Source organism: Bubalus kerabau, chromosome 2, assembly GCF_029407905.1.
Source record: "Bubalus kerabau isolate K-KA32 ecotype Philippines breed swamp buffalo chromosome 2, PCC_UOA_SB_1v2, whole genome shotgun sequence".
Taxonomy (NCBI): Eukaryota; Metazoa; Chordata; class Mammalia; order Artiodactyla; family Bovidae; genus Bubalus; species Bubalus kerabau.
The window spans coordinates 175,939,928-175,952,902 of NC_073625.1; the positions used below are offsets into that span (position 1 = coordinate 175,939,928).

The 12,975-nt window shown below is 38.7% G+C and overlaps 1 protein-coding gene across 1 annotated transcript in view; it reads left to right on the forward strand.

The window, feature by feature from the left end:
- Positions 1-12,975, forward strand: part of COPB2 (COPI coat complex subunit beta 2) — a 33,099-nt gene that overhangs the window by 18,682 nt on the left and 1,442 nt on the right. The window contains exons 11-17 of the mRNA XM_055569533.1: positions 1,736-1,824; positions 1,917-2,023; positions 3,280-3,423; positions 4,288-4,418; positions 4,676-4,883; positions 9,366-9,476; positions 10,466-10,680. Coding sequence (XP_055425508.1) covers positions 1,736-1,824; positions 1,917-2,023; positions 3,280-3,423; positions 4,288-4,418; positions 4,676-4,883; positions 9,366-9,476; positions 10,466-10,680 — 1,005 coding nt within the window. The remainder of the gene's footprint in view (positions 1-1,735; positions 1,825-1,916; positions 2,024-3,279; positions 3,424-4,287; positions 4,419-4,675; positions 4,884-9,365; positions 9,477-10,465; positions 10,681-12,975) is intronic.

Genomic DNA, 12,975 nt, shown 5'->3' on the forward strand with positions numbered 1-12,975 from the left:
ATGGCAGGGCTGAAGGCAGAGTAGTCCCTCAGATAAAAACCTTGGCAGGTCCCACCTCCCCCAACCAGAACCTGCATCCTGAGCTGCTGCTGCTGCCCTCATCTGAACCACTTGGAGAGATACTAGATTCTAATGTAATCATGATAAAAAACTTAATGAATCTGTGATAAAACATCACAAAAATGAGTTTTCATGATGTTACTTATCTCCCATTCTTAAATTCTGTCTGAATTCAAATGTTCATAAAATTGTCTCATTAAAAACAGAAAAAAATCTACCTCTCAATATTATACTAGATATTTACTGACTGGTTCCTTTTTGATTCCTGTTTGGTGCATGTAATAAACATGGGGATTTTGTTTTTTTCCAGCCTACACACTGAATTACATCTTCATAGTTTTCTTGGTTTTGTTTTTCCATATTTTGTGTTGCCTCTTCTGCCAGCAGTGGGCAACTTAGGCCTCAGCATTGCTCAGTAAGATGCATGCTTTTTAGTTTTTAACAAAAAGGTCCCTGAGAGGTAAGATCTTTTCATCAATTTCCTAAATAAACTCATTTATGCACAGTTCCATATGCTAAAAAGTACTTTGTTACCGTGAGCACAGTTACAGTTCGTGAATTGCCATACCTCTCTCAGCACACGTCTCCCTCTGTTTTGATAGTTCCCTCTTTTCAAGTTTATCCAGCCCAGACCCTCCCTGTTCAGCATCTTTCCTGTTGGAGCAAAGTACTTATTCCATCCCTTTCTCATATACTCTTGAATATCCAGCCATAGCCCCCTTTCAAGAGAGAGGCCCGAGTATACACAATTTATTAAGTTGTTGCTAAGCATGACTGACCTAGTGAGCCACTTATAAAAGTTTTTGTTTTTTTTAAGTTATTTTTTATTGAGGAATAATTTATACAAAATAAAAGGCACTGCTTTAAGTGTATCTTCCAGCGAATTTGGGCACATGGATGTAACCTGTAACCACCAGCACGGTCAACATTTCTGTCACCTCAAAAACAATCCCCTTGTTTCTCTTATAGGCAGCACCCCACCCTTGTTCCCCACTAGATTAGATTTGTCTTCTTCAGGATTTCGTCAGTGGAGTTGTGCGGTATACACTTGTCATCTGGCTTGTTTTGCTCAGCATAATGTATTTGAGCTGCATCCATGTTGTTATGTGGGCTTCCCGGATTGCTCAGTGATAACGAATCTGCCTGTAATGCAGGTTATGTGCGGGTTTGATCTCTTATCTGGGAATATCCCCTGGAGAAGGAAATGGCTACCCACTCCAGTATTTTTGCCTGTGGAATCCCATGGACAGAGGAGCCTGGCGGGCTACAGTCTGGGGTTGCAAAGAGTCAAACACGACTGAGCGACTAAACAGCAACTTGTTGTTGCATGGATCAATAACTGGTTCCCTTTTTGGCAGAGTAGTATTCCATTGTATGCATAGACCACAGTTGGTTTACTCATTCACCTGTTGAAGGACATTTGGATCTTGTAAAATGGTTTGTAAGCCCTAGTAATTTGTGTAATAGACATTGTGAAGTCTGTTCATTATTTGTCCAACTGTAAGCAGTTCACTGATCTCTTAGGAAAAAAATATATTAGTGAATCTTCAGATATTAATTTTATATTTTTGTGTAATTCACTACTTAAATACATTTGAAGATACTTGTAATATTTGGTGGAATTACAGTTTAGTATATATGTAATACGCTATGATTGCTTTCCTTTTCCCCCTAGATATGCAATAAGAGAGAGCAACAGTGTTGTAAAGATATTTAAGAACTTTAAGGAAAAAAAATCATTTAAACCAGACTTTGGAGCTGAAAGTAAGTGCTGTTTATATATGATACAATTTTAGAAACTTCGTAATGGCTCAAAAACATCTAAAGATCTGAAAATATTTTGTTGTTCTTTGTAGGTATCTACGGAGGCTTCTTACTGGGAGTCAGGTCTGTAAATGGTTTAGCTTTCTACGACTGGGAAAATACGGAACTCATACGCAGAATTGAAATTCAACCCAAACACGTGAGCTTCCGTCTTTGCTGTTTTTGGAATGTACCTCTTTGTGACAAACTCTGGGTCCCTGAGGCCAAGAAATACCCTGGTACCTTGCTGTCCCTGTCCCATTGTGCTAGACGTGGGGCCATTTACCTCAGGATTGCTTTTAAAAGGAGGATTGGGGTATTTGAATAAGGTAGTAGATGTTGGGCTTTTTGAAAAGTATAAAGAGTTGTACAAATGCCAAGTGCTAGTCGTATTTTAAATGGCTTTAATGCTTTGAAGAGGAAAAGTCAATGAGTTCTTCACGTGGCAAGACCTGCAAGTCTCCCACTCAGTTCAGAAAGCCTTTGCCTACGTTACCTGATAACAGCTGTTTAAACTTTAGGTGGCCGTTCACCAGTGAGGGTTTTCTACCTTTAGATCTGCATGCTTCTTTGAGAGCTTTCATTGTCAGGAATTTATCTCTGGAGACAGATATCTCCCAGGATCCTGGTTCTGATTTCTAGTGTCTGCATTGTCTCAGCAAGGGGGGCGTCATCCTCAAGGCGGCAGACATCAGTTCCTGAAACCAATTGATGAGAAAAAGTACTCTATTTTATCTATAAAGCATAGATGTTCATATGTTCATACATGTTATGTGTTTGTATACTGTGTGTATGTTTATGTATTACATCATGTATAGATGGATAGTGGGTGTCCCGGGCGGCTCAGTTGGTAAAGACTCTGCCTGCAACGTAGGATCCCTGAGTTGAAAAGATCCCCTGGAGAAGGGAACGGATACCCACTCCAGTATTCTTGCCTGGAGAATTCCAGGGACAGAGGAGCCTGGTAGGCTACTGTCCATGGGGCCGCAAAGAGTCGGACACTACTGAGCAACTTTCACTTTGAGATGTGTAGTATCTGTGATATTAAAACTTCATAAAGGAAAGTGGGAAAAAATGCCTAAAAAAGGTTTGGGGTGGGGGTCATAATGGGTGTGGGGGGAGGGAGAGACACTGTTGTAGAGCAGCTGGAAATAGTCTGTACTCCTCTGAATCTCACTTACTGCCAGCACTTACTGCCAGTGCTCCTTCCTGCCTCCCTAGGGCTTTCCATTTCTGTAAATAAAATAGCAGCGCCCTGTCCAGCCTCCCAAATGTGTGTGTGTGTGTATCAGATTAAGTGCTTACTTTTTATCCTAATGTAAGAAGATAAATCGTGTAGGAAACAGCATATGCAGTTTGTCACATTCACATAGACTCCAAAATCATTTATCTGTGTTTTTGTTTGTCATGTCACAGATTTTCTGGTCTGACTCTGGAGAGCTAGTCTGTATTGCAACTGAAGAGTCATTTTTTATCCTTAAATATCTGTCAGAAAAAGTCTTGGCTGCACAGGAAACACATGAAGGAGTTACTGAAGATGGCATTGAAGATGGTTTTGAGGTAATTGCATCAGTGAAACTTTAGCTTTGTTTTTAAATGAATTATGTACTTACAGCTGAACTTCACTCAATGTAACATTTTATTATAAATTAGGTTTGGGAAAACTTAATAAACACTTAAGGAGTTATGGTAAAATGTGGAAATTAAAGTCTTGGCTCAAAGATCAGCGTCTGAAAGTATTTGTTAAAAGAGATTTGTGCTTTGATTATAGGAAATCTTTAGACCAGCTTTGACAGTTTTTCAGTAAGGAAGTTAGAAGTTGTTACGGTCCTAAGACAGTTTAGCTAGAGTTATTTAAAATGGGTTTTCAAGCAGAGGGAGCCTATCCTGGTACTCTCTGATGACTTAGAGGAGTGGAACTTGTGGGGGAGGGGATGGAAGCTCAAGAGGGAGAAGATATATATATTAATTATGGCTGATTCACTTTGTTGTACTGCAAAAACCAATACAATATTGTAAAGCAATTTTCCTCCATTTAAAAAATAAAAGAGTCTATAATTATCTTTAAAAAAATAAATGAACTTCCAAATATAAAGATAAATCATCCATGGTGGAGGTGTCTTAGAAGATTTTGTGAAATACTTATTATGCCAGTCTCATGTATGTTAGGGATTTCAATCAGCACTTTCTTAGATTATAGCTTTAATTCAGTGGTAAGACTTTATAGATGCTCATTCAGGAATCTGTTCTTCAATGAAGAAAGAAGATAGACATTCCAAGAAAGATTTTCTTTCTTGAAATAGGATTCTTTCTTTGCATCTCTTTTTCTATCCATCACCCCTAATTATATTCAGTTTTTTGTTATTGAAAGTTTGTTATTTGTTGTTGAATAAGATAATAACAGGCTTCATTTTCTTTCTGTAGGTTCTTGGTGAGATTCAGGAAATTGTGAAAACAGGGCTGTGGGTAGGCGATTGCTTCATTTACACAAGTTCTGTGAACAGATTAAATTATTATGTCGGAGGAGAAATAGTCACCATTGCCCACTTGGACAGGTAGCTGACTATCGTTTTGCTTTTGTTTTTAACATCCTAAATTTAAAAGTATACTTTAAAAATAAAACCAGTTGCTGGCTTGTAACAATGATAGGCCTGGTTTTTCAGTGTTACGGTTTTAATAGGTGGCAATTTGCTAACTAAAACTGCATCAATCAAATGAAAAGATTTTGAGCAAGAGGCAGAGGGAAGGAGGAAGGGAGAGAGTATGTACTGATCTGGGCTTAATTCTAAATTAGTTTCCATTTCTCTTACAGGACGATGTATCTCCTGGGCTATATTCCTAAAGACAACAGGCTTTATCTGGGGGATAAGGAACTGAACATCGTTAGCTACTCCCTACTGGTTTCAGTGCTGGAGTACCAGACAGCCGTCATGCGGAGGGACTTCAGCATGGCCGATAAGGTCCTCCCGACCATCCCGAAAGAGCAGAGGACCAGAGTTGCACACTTCTTGGAAAAGCAGGTAAGGGGGGTTGTTTGTTTATTTATGTGTGTTTTTAAAGCCAGCAATTTGAAAGAATGTTTGTATGAGTTTGAACTTTATTTCTTAATTGTCACTGTAATTGTTTCCTTATGGCAGTGGACTTTCTCTTATAAATTTAAGTCACTTATTAATATGCTTCCTTCTCCTTTCTCATTGTCCTTCATATCCCCTTTATATGTTGAAGGTGATTTATTAGTCTTCCCTTTCTGTAACTTCTTTTCCATTCTATCAGTATTTTCATTTCTATGCTGTATTTTTCTCTATCCTAGCTAGCTTCTCTCTTTCTGTAAAATACACATAAAATTTATCATTAGTGATGAGCGTTTTCCTTAAAGTAGCATTTTTATAATCAAAGTTTGTTTATTCTTGAAACATAGTTGATTTACAATGTTGTGCCTGTCAGCTGTATATGACTCAGTTATACACATATATACATTCTTTTTTTATAATCTTTTCCATTGTGGCTTATCACAGAATATTGAGTATAGTTCTCTGTGCTATACAGTAGGGTGTTACCTATCCATTCTATACAAAATGGTTTGCACCTGCCAACCCCGAACTCCTAGTCCATCTCTCTCCCTCTCCCCTCCTTGGCAACCACAAATCTGTTCTCTATGTCTAGGAATCTGTTTCTGTTTCTTAAATAGGTTCATTTGTGCCATATTTTAAATTCCACATATAAGTGATACTATGTGATATTTGTCTTTGTCTTTCTGACTTACTTCACTTAGTATGATAATCTCTAGATCCATTGGCATTATTTCATTCTATTTATGGCTGTGTAGTATACCATTGTATCTATGTACCACATCTTTATCTAGTCCTCTATCGGTGGACATTTTGGTTGTTTCTGACTCTTGTGAAAAGTGCTGCTTTAAAATCCAAGTTATGTGCACAAAAGCTTTGGAAGGCTTAGGAGAACACAGCCCTCTCCCTTCTCTCATTTACACTCCCTAGTGGTAATCACTTAATTCTTTTAGCTGACTATTGGCATTTATTTCCACATGTCTAACGTGCTCATTATGGAGAAGGCAATGGCACCCCACTCCAGTACTCGCCTGGAAAATCCCATGGACAGAGGAGCCTGGTAGGCTGCAGTCCATGGGGTCGCTAAGAGTCGGACACGACTGAGTGACTTCACTTTGACTTTTCACTCTCATGCATTGGAGAAGGAAATGGCAACCCACTCTGGTGTTCTTGCCTGGAGAATCCCAGGGACGGAGGAGCCTGGTGGGCTGCCGTCTATGGGGTCTCACAGAGTCGGACACGACTGACGTGACTTAGTAGCAACATGCTTATTGAATTGCTGTTTCTCAGTTTTAGGTATTTTTTGGGACCTCCCACTCTGTAGAAAATGAAGAATTTATCTTTCTTTCACTCCCCCTGCTTCAACAACCTACATGCCACTTAAATCGTTACATCATAATTTTGATTAGATCAGTATCCATTGTTTATATTATTATGACTATTTAAACCCTGTTGACAGCTGAGCCATATTATAGCTTCCCCTTTTTTTAAGTTGTTTTCCCTGAGTTAATAACTGATTCTTTCATTAACATTGCTTATTTCTCTATGTGTTTAGGGTTATTCTTCCTACTCTGCTGCTTCTCCAGATTTCCTTGCTATCTCCTTTCAGTGTGTTCAGTCTCCTTCAGGCTCAGCTGACTTTTTCCCTCATCATGAGTATCCCCTCCCCATCATGTTGGGGCCTCCCTTTGGCTTGAGCCATTGTTTCCTATATCCCCTATCTTCTTTCCTGGTTTACTCCCTCATTTTGCTGGAGTATGTCCTTCAGTAGTTTTCTGAGAAAAGGGTTTTTTATTGATAGGAAGTAAATGTTTTTGTGACCTTGAATATCTGAAAGTGCCATTGTTCTACCCTAGAACATATTTGGCCACTTAACTGGATATAGAATTCTAAGTTGGAGATAGTTTTCTCTCAGAATTTTGAAGAAAAAATTCTATTTTGTCTTCTAGTTTCTAGTTATTGTTGAAGTCTAAACCATTTATATTCTTGAGTCTTGGTGCCTGATCTGTTTTTTCTCTTTGGAAGCTTTTTGGATCTTGCTCCTGTTGTTCTGTAATGTTATCATGATGGTGGGCCCTGGCTTAGGAGTCAGTCATCATTCATTCTGGTAGGTAATAGATGAGCTCTCTTAATTGGAAGCTCATTCCTTCATTTTTGAGAGATTTTGTTGAATCATGTTTCTGTTGATTCCTTCCTATGTTTTCCATATTCTCTCTGTGGAACTGTTATTCAGATGTTGGACTTCTTGCACTGGTTTTCTCATTTTGTTATTCTTGGACTTTTAAAATCTTGTTTATGGATCAGAGTTTCTCTTCATACCCTCTGTTAGGGTATAAGTGATAGTTGAAGTTTTCTTTTTCCCTTATTGGTATGCTTTCTTCAGATTACTGTTACTGGTCCTGCTATTATTGGTTTGATTTCTGTCTTTCCTTTTAAAGATTTTCCTCAGGTATCTGATGATCTTTGAGCACTCCTTTAAGAGTGGAGGTCTAAGAAGCAGGTCAAAAGATCTGAGTTCATGGGTGAACTTATTGAGTATGAACTTAAAATATGTGATGTGGCTGGGCCAATTGATTGGGAAACCTCAATGTCAGTTTCTTCATGTAATGAATTTGTTCATTTAGTAAATTTAATGAGCACTAAATATTGTACCAAGCACTGCTCAGGCTGGCATATAACCCTCATTGACATTTTAGTATTTTTAAGTCTAGCCCCTTTGACTGGTTAGTTTACAGAGAAGCTCCCCAATCACCATCATTCTGGGGGTGGCGGGGGGGGGCAGTGGGTAGAGTACAGCTTGGTGTCTCAGTATTTAGTATTTCAAACATTTAGTTAAGTATCCATTCTCATAATCTCCTGTTTTCCTTTTGCCACTCAGTATTCCTTCTGGGTGTGTAGGTATCCCTCAGGCTGGAGACCCTCTAGTTTACCTTCTCTAGAAATCAAGCCTCGTCTTCCATGTGTGTTGAGAGGATGTGGGGAGGCGTGAGGACCTGGGGTGTCTAACTGCTTCTTATATAGACCTAGGCAGTTTGATTTCTTTGCTGGCTTTAACACTGCCCTTCACGAGACACAGCTGAGGTGTGAATTGAGTTATTTCTATGCTGTCTTGACTTCTGATTTAGTCTTCTCTGGTGTTTTAACTGAATGTTTATTTCAGTAAGTTTAACTCCTTCACCAGCTTTCAAGCTTCACAAAGTGTTGTTATTAAGACTGATTTCTCCTCTGCCTTTTTATGTGTCCTTGGGAGTTTGTGCTTTAAAGAAGAATCCCTTTAGTGTCATTTCAGTGGGGATTTGGCGGAAAACAAAAGTAAACATATATAGTCCACCTCATTTCATTTGCTTTGCCCTCACCTATATATGACTAGTACTATAGATTATCTATCCTCCACTCTTGGATTGTATATTGTCTACATTAGTGCTAGGGGAGAAAAGGAGTAATGCAGATTATTCAGAATTTCTTGTTACCTTGTACCTCAGGGGTGAGTGGAGGGAGGGGCAGCTTGTATAGTCTGGGAACTTATTTTGAACACAGTGATACAGCCATGCTGACTGAGTCTTTAGTGAGACAAAACTGTCCAATTTCTGCATCCTGACTTAACAGCATTCGCCCTCAGTCTGAGGAAGTCTTCTGCAGCTTGAACTTCTTGTCTCATTATACCAATCCCCTGGAGCTGAAGAACTTGCCCATAGGGCAGACCCCATCAGCACCGTCTTGCGGGAGAAGCCAATGTAGTGATTATAGTGGTTGGCTTAAAAGCTTGTTTCTGATGGCTGACTGGAGCATGGGAAGGAGGTTTTAGACTTCTGCCCTCTGGAATACTTGCTGAAGAGTAAATTGGACATGAGACCAACAGTAAAGGCATAGGTAACACCCAGGCAGTGTCTGGACCTGAAGGCAAAATGTTTGCTAAATGACCTGCGGATGATTGAAAATCGTAAAGTTTTACATTTGATTTTCCTTTCTCTGAGGCCCAGTACTAGATCTCTAAGGCCCAGCTTGGGCAATTACAGACAGCTAGGTGTACACTACTGTGCCTTTTCTTTTTTAAATGGTTCTTATCCAGTCAACTTTCTAGAATCATTTTTGATATTTACTTTTATACTTCTAAATTTTGCTAGTTGTTGTTTTACTTGAGTTTATCAAGCATTGGTCAGCTTCCATGCTTAGAAAACAGGCGTGCAGCTGAATTTTGTCTTTCCTGTATGTTCTTACCAGTTGATTTAACGGCTCCTTAATTTTTCTGTCTTCTTATTGAAGAGTAGTTGTTGTTATTGTTACTTTTGTTTAAGTAACAGGGCTTCCAATGTCAGCAGCGTATTTAGTTTTGAGGGGAAAATGGATTATTTGCCATGTGTGTGCACTGTATATGTAGACTACACACACAGGTTTTGCTGTACATAAACACACACATATATCTTATCTGTTCAGGGCTTCAAGCAGCAAGCTCTTACAGTTTCCACAGACCCTGAGCATCGCTTTGAACTTGCTCTTCAGCTTGGAGAACTAAAAATTGCATACCAGTTAGCAGTGGAAGCAGAGGTATGTACTAATTTATCATTTTTTGTAACTGATGGAAAGGTCAGTAGATATTTGTATGTGTTTAGTGTAAGTTGTGTTATTCAACTTTTCTGAAATGCAAATTAGTAACTAATTTTGGTGAGGTTATTGCCTCTCTTTGGTCTTTTTAAAAATGATTAATTCTATATTCTTATTAATATATTCTTAGCATTCTAATTTAAGCTAAAGGTTTTTGTTTTTTTAATCTTAACATGGGATCTATTTTGGAAGAGAAGAAAAGCTGGAAGATAGTAGATAAAGGAATCTGGAACTCTCAAATAATGCAGACACAGCAGTAATGTGTCAGTATCCCAAACTAGTGAGGAAGATGTTAGTTTTAAAGAAGGGTTATGACATTTTGAGACAATTTAATGACATTTTTATGGATCGTATATTGAGGGCTCCAGTCATGGTTTCAGTCTAGCTTTTACAGGTGAATTCATTTCAGATGTACTAAAGAAATTTTAGCTATGTTAAGATTATCCAAATGAGCAGCATTTTATTTGATTTCTGAGACACTACCAAATGACAGAAATAATATTTATTATTAAATATTTAAGGACATAAAATCTTTTTTTCCATTCTTTTTAAAAAAGGGTTATAAATCATTCCTTAAATTACAATCTAATCACCTGAAAACTTATTAGTTTTAGTTTCACTATATAATTACAAAATAAAAATATAATGGGCTAATTATTCATACAGCATTAAAATTGATTTGTGTTTGAATTAATTTTGTGTATGTGAATAATTTCCATTTCCTAATTACATATTTTGTCATTCCGTTCTTATTTTGATTGACAGAACCAACTTAACAAGCACAGCTCAGTATACATAAAACATGTATTTTATAATTATAGAAAATATAAAATTGTCAGCACAGTAATGCTCAGATTAACAGAATAATGTTGGTATTGGAAATTCAGATGTTGATTTAAAAGATATTTTAATGTGGAAACTCTTTCTTACAGTCAGAACAGAAGTGGAAACAGCTTGCTGAACTTGCCATTAGTAAATGCCAGTTTGGCCTAGCCCAGGAGTGCCTGCATCATGCACAGGACTATGGGGGTCTGCTGCTTTTGGCCACTGCCTCTGGTAATGCTAGTATGGTGAACAAGCTAGCAGAGGGCGCAGAGAGAGATGGCAAGAATAATGTGGCATTCATGAGCTACTTTCTACAGGGCAAGTAAGTATTAACCCATGGTCTAAAGGCAGGCAGAGTAATGAGAAGCACTGTCTGCACTGACTTTTGAGGGTGGTCTTTCAAGAGGAACGTGAAGAGGAAACCCTGGAGAGTGCACTGATGCCTGGCCAGGGGATATTGCTGGTAGGAGCAGGCAGGGGGACAGGGCTGCTTCAGCAAAGGATGCTTTTACCACAGTTTGTCTAAATGTTTGAGCAGAGTTGAGCTTCAGAGAAGAGAAATGTTAAACCCCTTTCTCAATAGCCCTGCCACTTCCTGGCTAAGATATTTTATTTAATGACACCAAGAGGCTGTCATTTGGTACCTGAATGGCAGGTGATTTTGCCCAAATTGAATAATTCTGATCTGTTTACAACAAAAAAATCCAAAAGGGGGATCAGGATGCTAGTTACTAGTTACTAGCTAGTTACTTTTAGATTTGCATTTAAAGCATTAAAATGTCATATATTTTCAAAAGTGTAGCAGTTAGTACATATCAGATCTTTTCATTAGTTGACCATTATGAAATAAAATGCACATTAATTTTGCCTTACAGACTTTCTGAACCTCACAGTTCATCATAAAAACTTTGAATATATATGTATAAAATACATATACATTCAGTATATTCAATGTATATGTATAAAATACATATACATTCAGTGTATTCAATGTATTCAATGTATATGTATAAAATACATATACATTCAAAGTTTTTATGATGAACTGTGAGGTTCAGAAAGTCTGTAAGGCAAAATTAATGAATACTTTTGCATTTTATTTCATAATGGTCAACTAATGAAAAGATCTGATGGCACCCTACTCCAGTAAGTATTCTTGCCTGGAAAATCCCATGGACGGAGGAGCCTGGTGGGCTGCAGTCCATGGGGTCGCTAAGAGTCAGACAACTGAGCGACTTCACTTTCACTTTTCACTTTCATGCATTGGAGGAGGAAATGGCAACCCACTCCAGTGTTCTTGCCTGGAGAATCCCAGGGATGGCAGAGCCTGGTGGGCTGCCGTCTATGGGGTCGCACAGTCGGACATGACTGACACGACTTAGCAGCAATAGCAGCAGCAGCATGCATACATTTATATACCTGTGAGAAAAGGTCTGGGCTTCCCTGGTGGCTCAGTGGTAAACAATCTGCTTGCCAATGCTGGAGACATGGGTTAGATTCCTGGGTTGGGAAGATCCCCTGGAGAAGGAAATGGGAACCCACTCCAGTATTTTCACCTGGTAAATCCCATGGACAGAGGAACCTGGTGGGCTTCAGCCCATGGGGTCGCAAAAGAATCCGACACACCCGAGCAACTTAACAAGAATAGGTCCACTGTTTTTTGGCTGCACTGGGTCTGTCGCTGAGCAGGGGCTTTCTCCAGCTGCAGTGAGTGAGGACCACTATAGTTGTGGTGTGCTAGCTTCTCGCTGTGATGGCTTCTCTCACCGGGGAGCAGGGACTCTAGAGCATGGGGGCTTCAGTAGTTGTGGCACATGGGCTCAGCTGCCCTGCAACACGTCCCCCCTGCATTGGCAGGCAGATTCTTAACCATTGGCCCACCAGGGAAGTCTGGTTCTACTCTTCTTATCAATTATTCAAAAACCCAAAAAATTCTGAAGAGAGTATCTGGTGGCATAATCAGACCTAAACTCTTAAGTTGTTAGTTGTTTTTAATGTTTTTATGCCACTTGGTATGTTTTTATTGTATTTAGTAGTCACGTGTTTTTTGCAGAATATTAACGTTTGTGACTTTGGTGCTGAGGATGTTATGTAATATATGGCATATTACTTTGTAATATCTAAGTATTACCTTTTTAAAATAAAAAAAATTCTTAATTCTAAAATACAGTATCCACTTTATCAAACTTACACAGGAAAAAACTGAAATAAAGAGAATGGACACTTGGATATTTTCCTACTGGGCACCACTGCATTGTCTAGCACTATTAATCTTAGAGATGCTGCCCTCAATAATATACTTGAGAAACGAGTTTCTCCTCTGTATCTCCTGAAGCCCTTAAATGTGTTCATATCAGCTACCTTGTCTTAAAAAGCCCCTTTAGAGTCTGCCTAGGACAGTTAAGCAGATTGAAAATGGTCACAAAAGCTATCTTATTTCTCACACTCCTGGAGTCCATTATGTAACTCACAGGTGATAAGTTAATGGCTCAGTGACAGAAAAGAGGTATACATGTGGGAGCTGGAGAGGGAATGCTGACTTTGCAGCACTAAATTCACATTTCTCTAATGTGCTAAGTGCCATTATTACGGCGTTTATTCGTGGTAACAGTGCCTG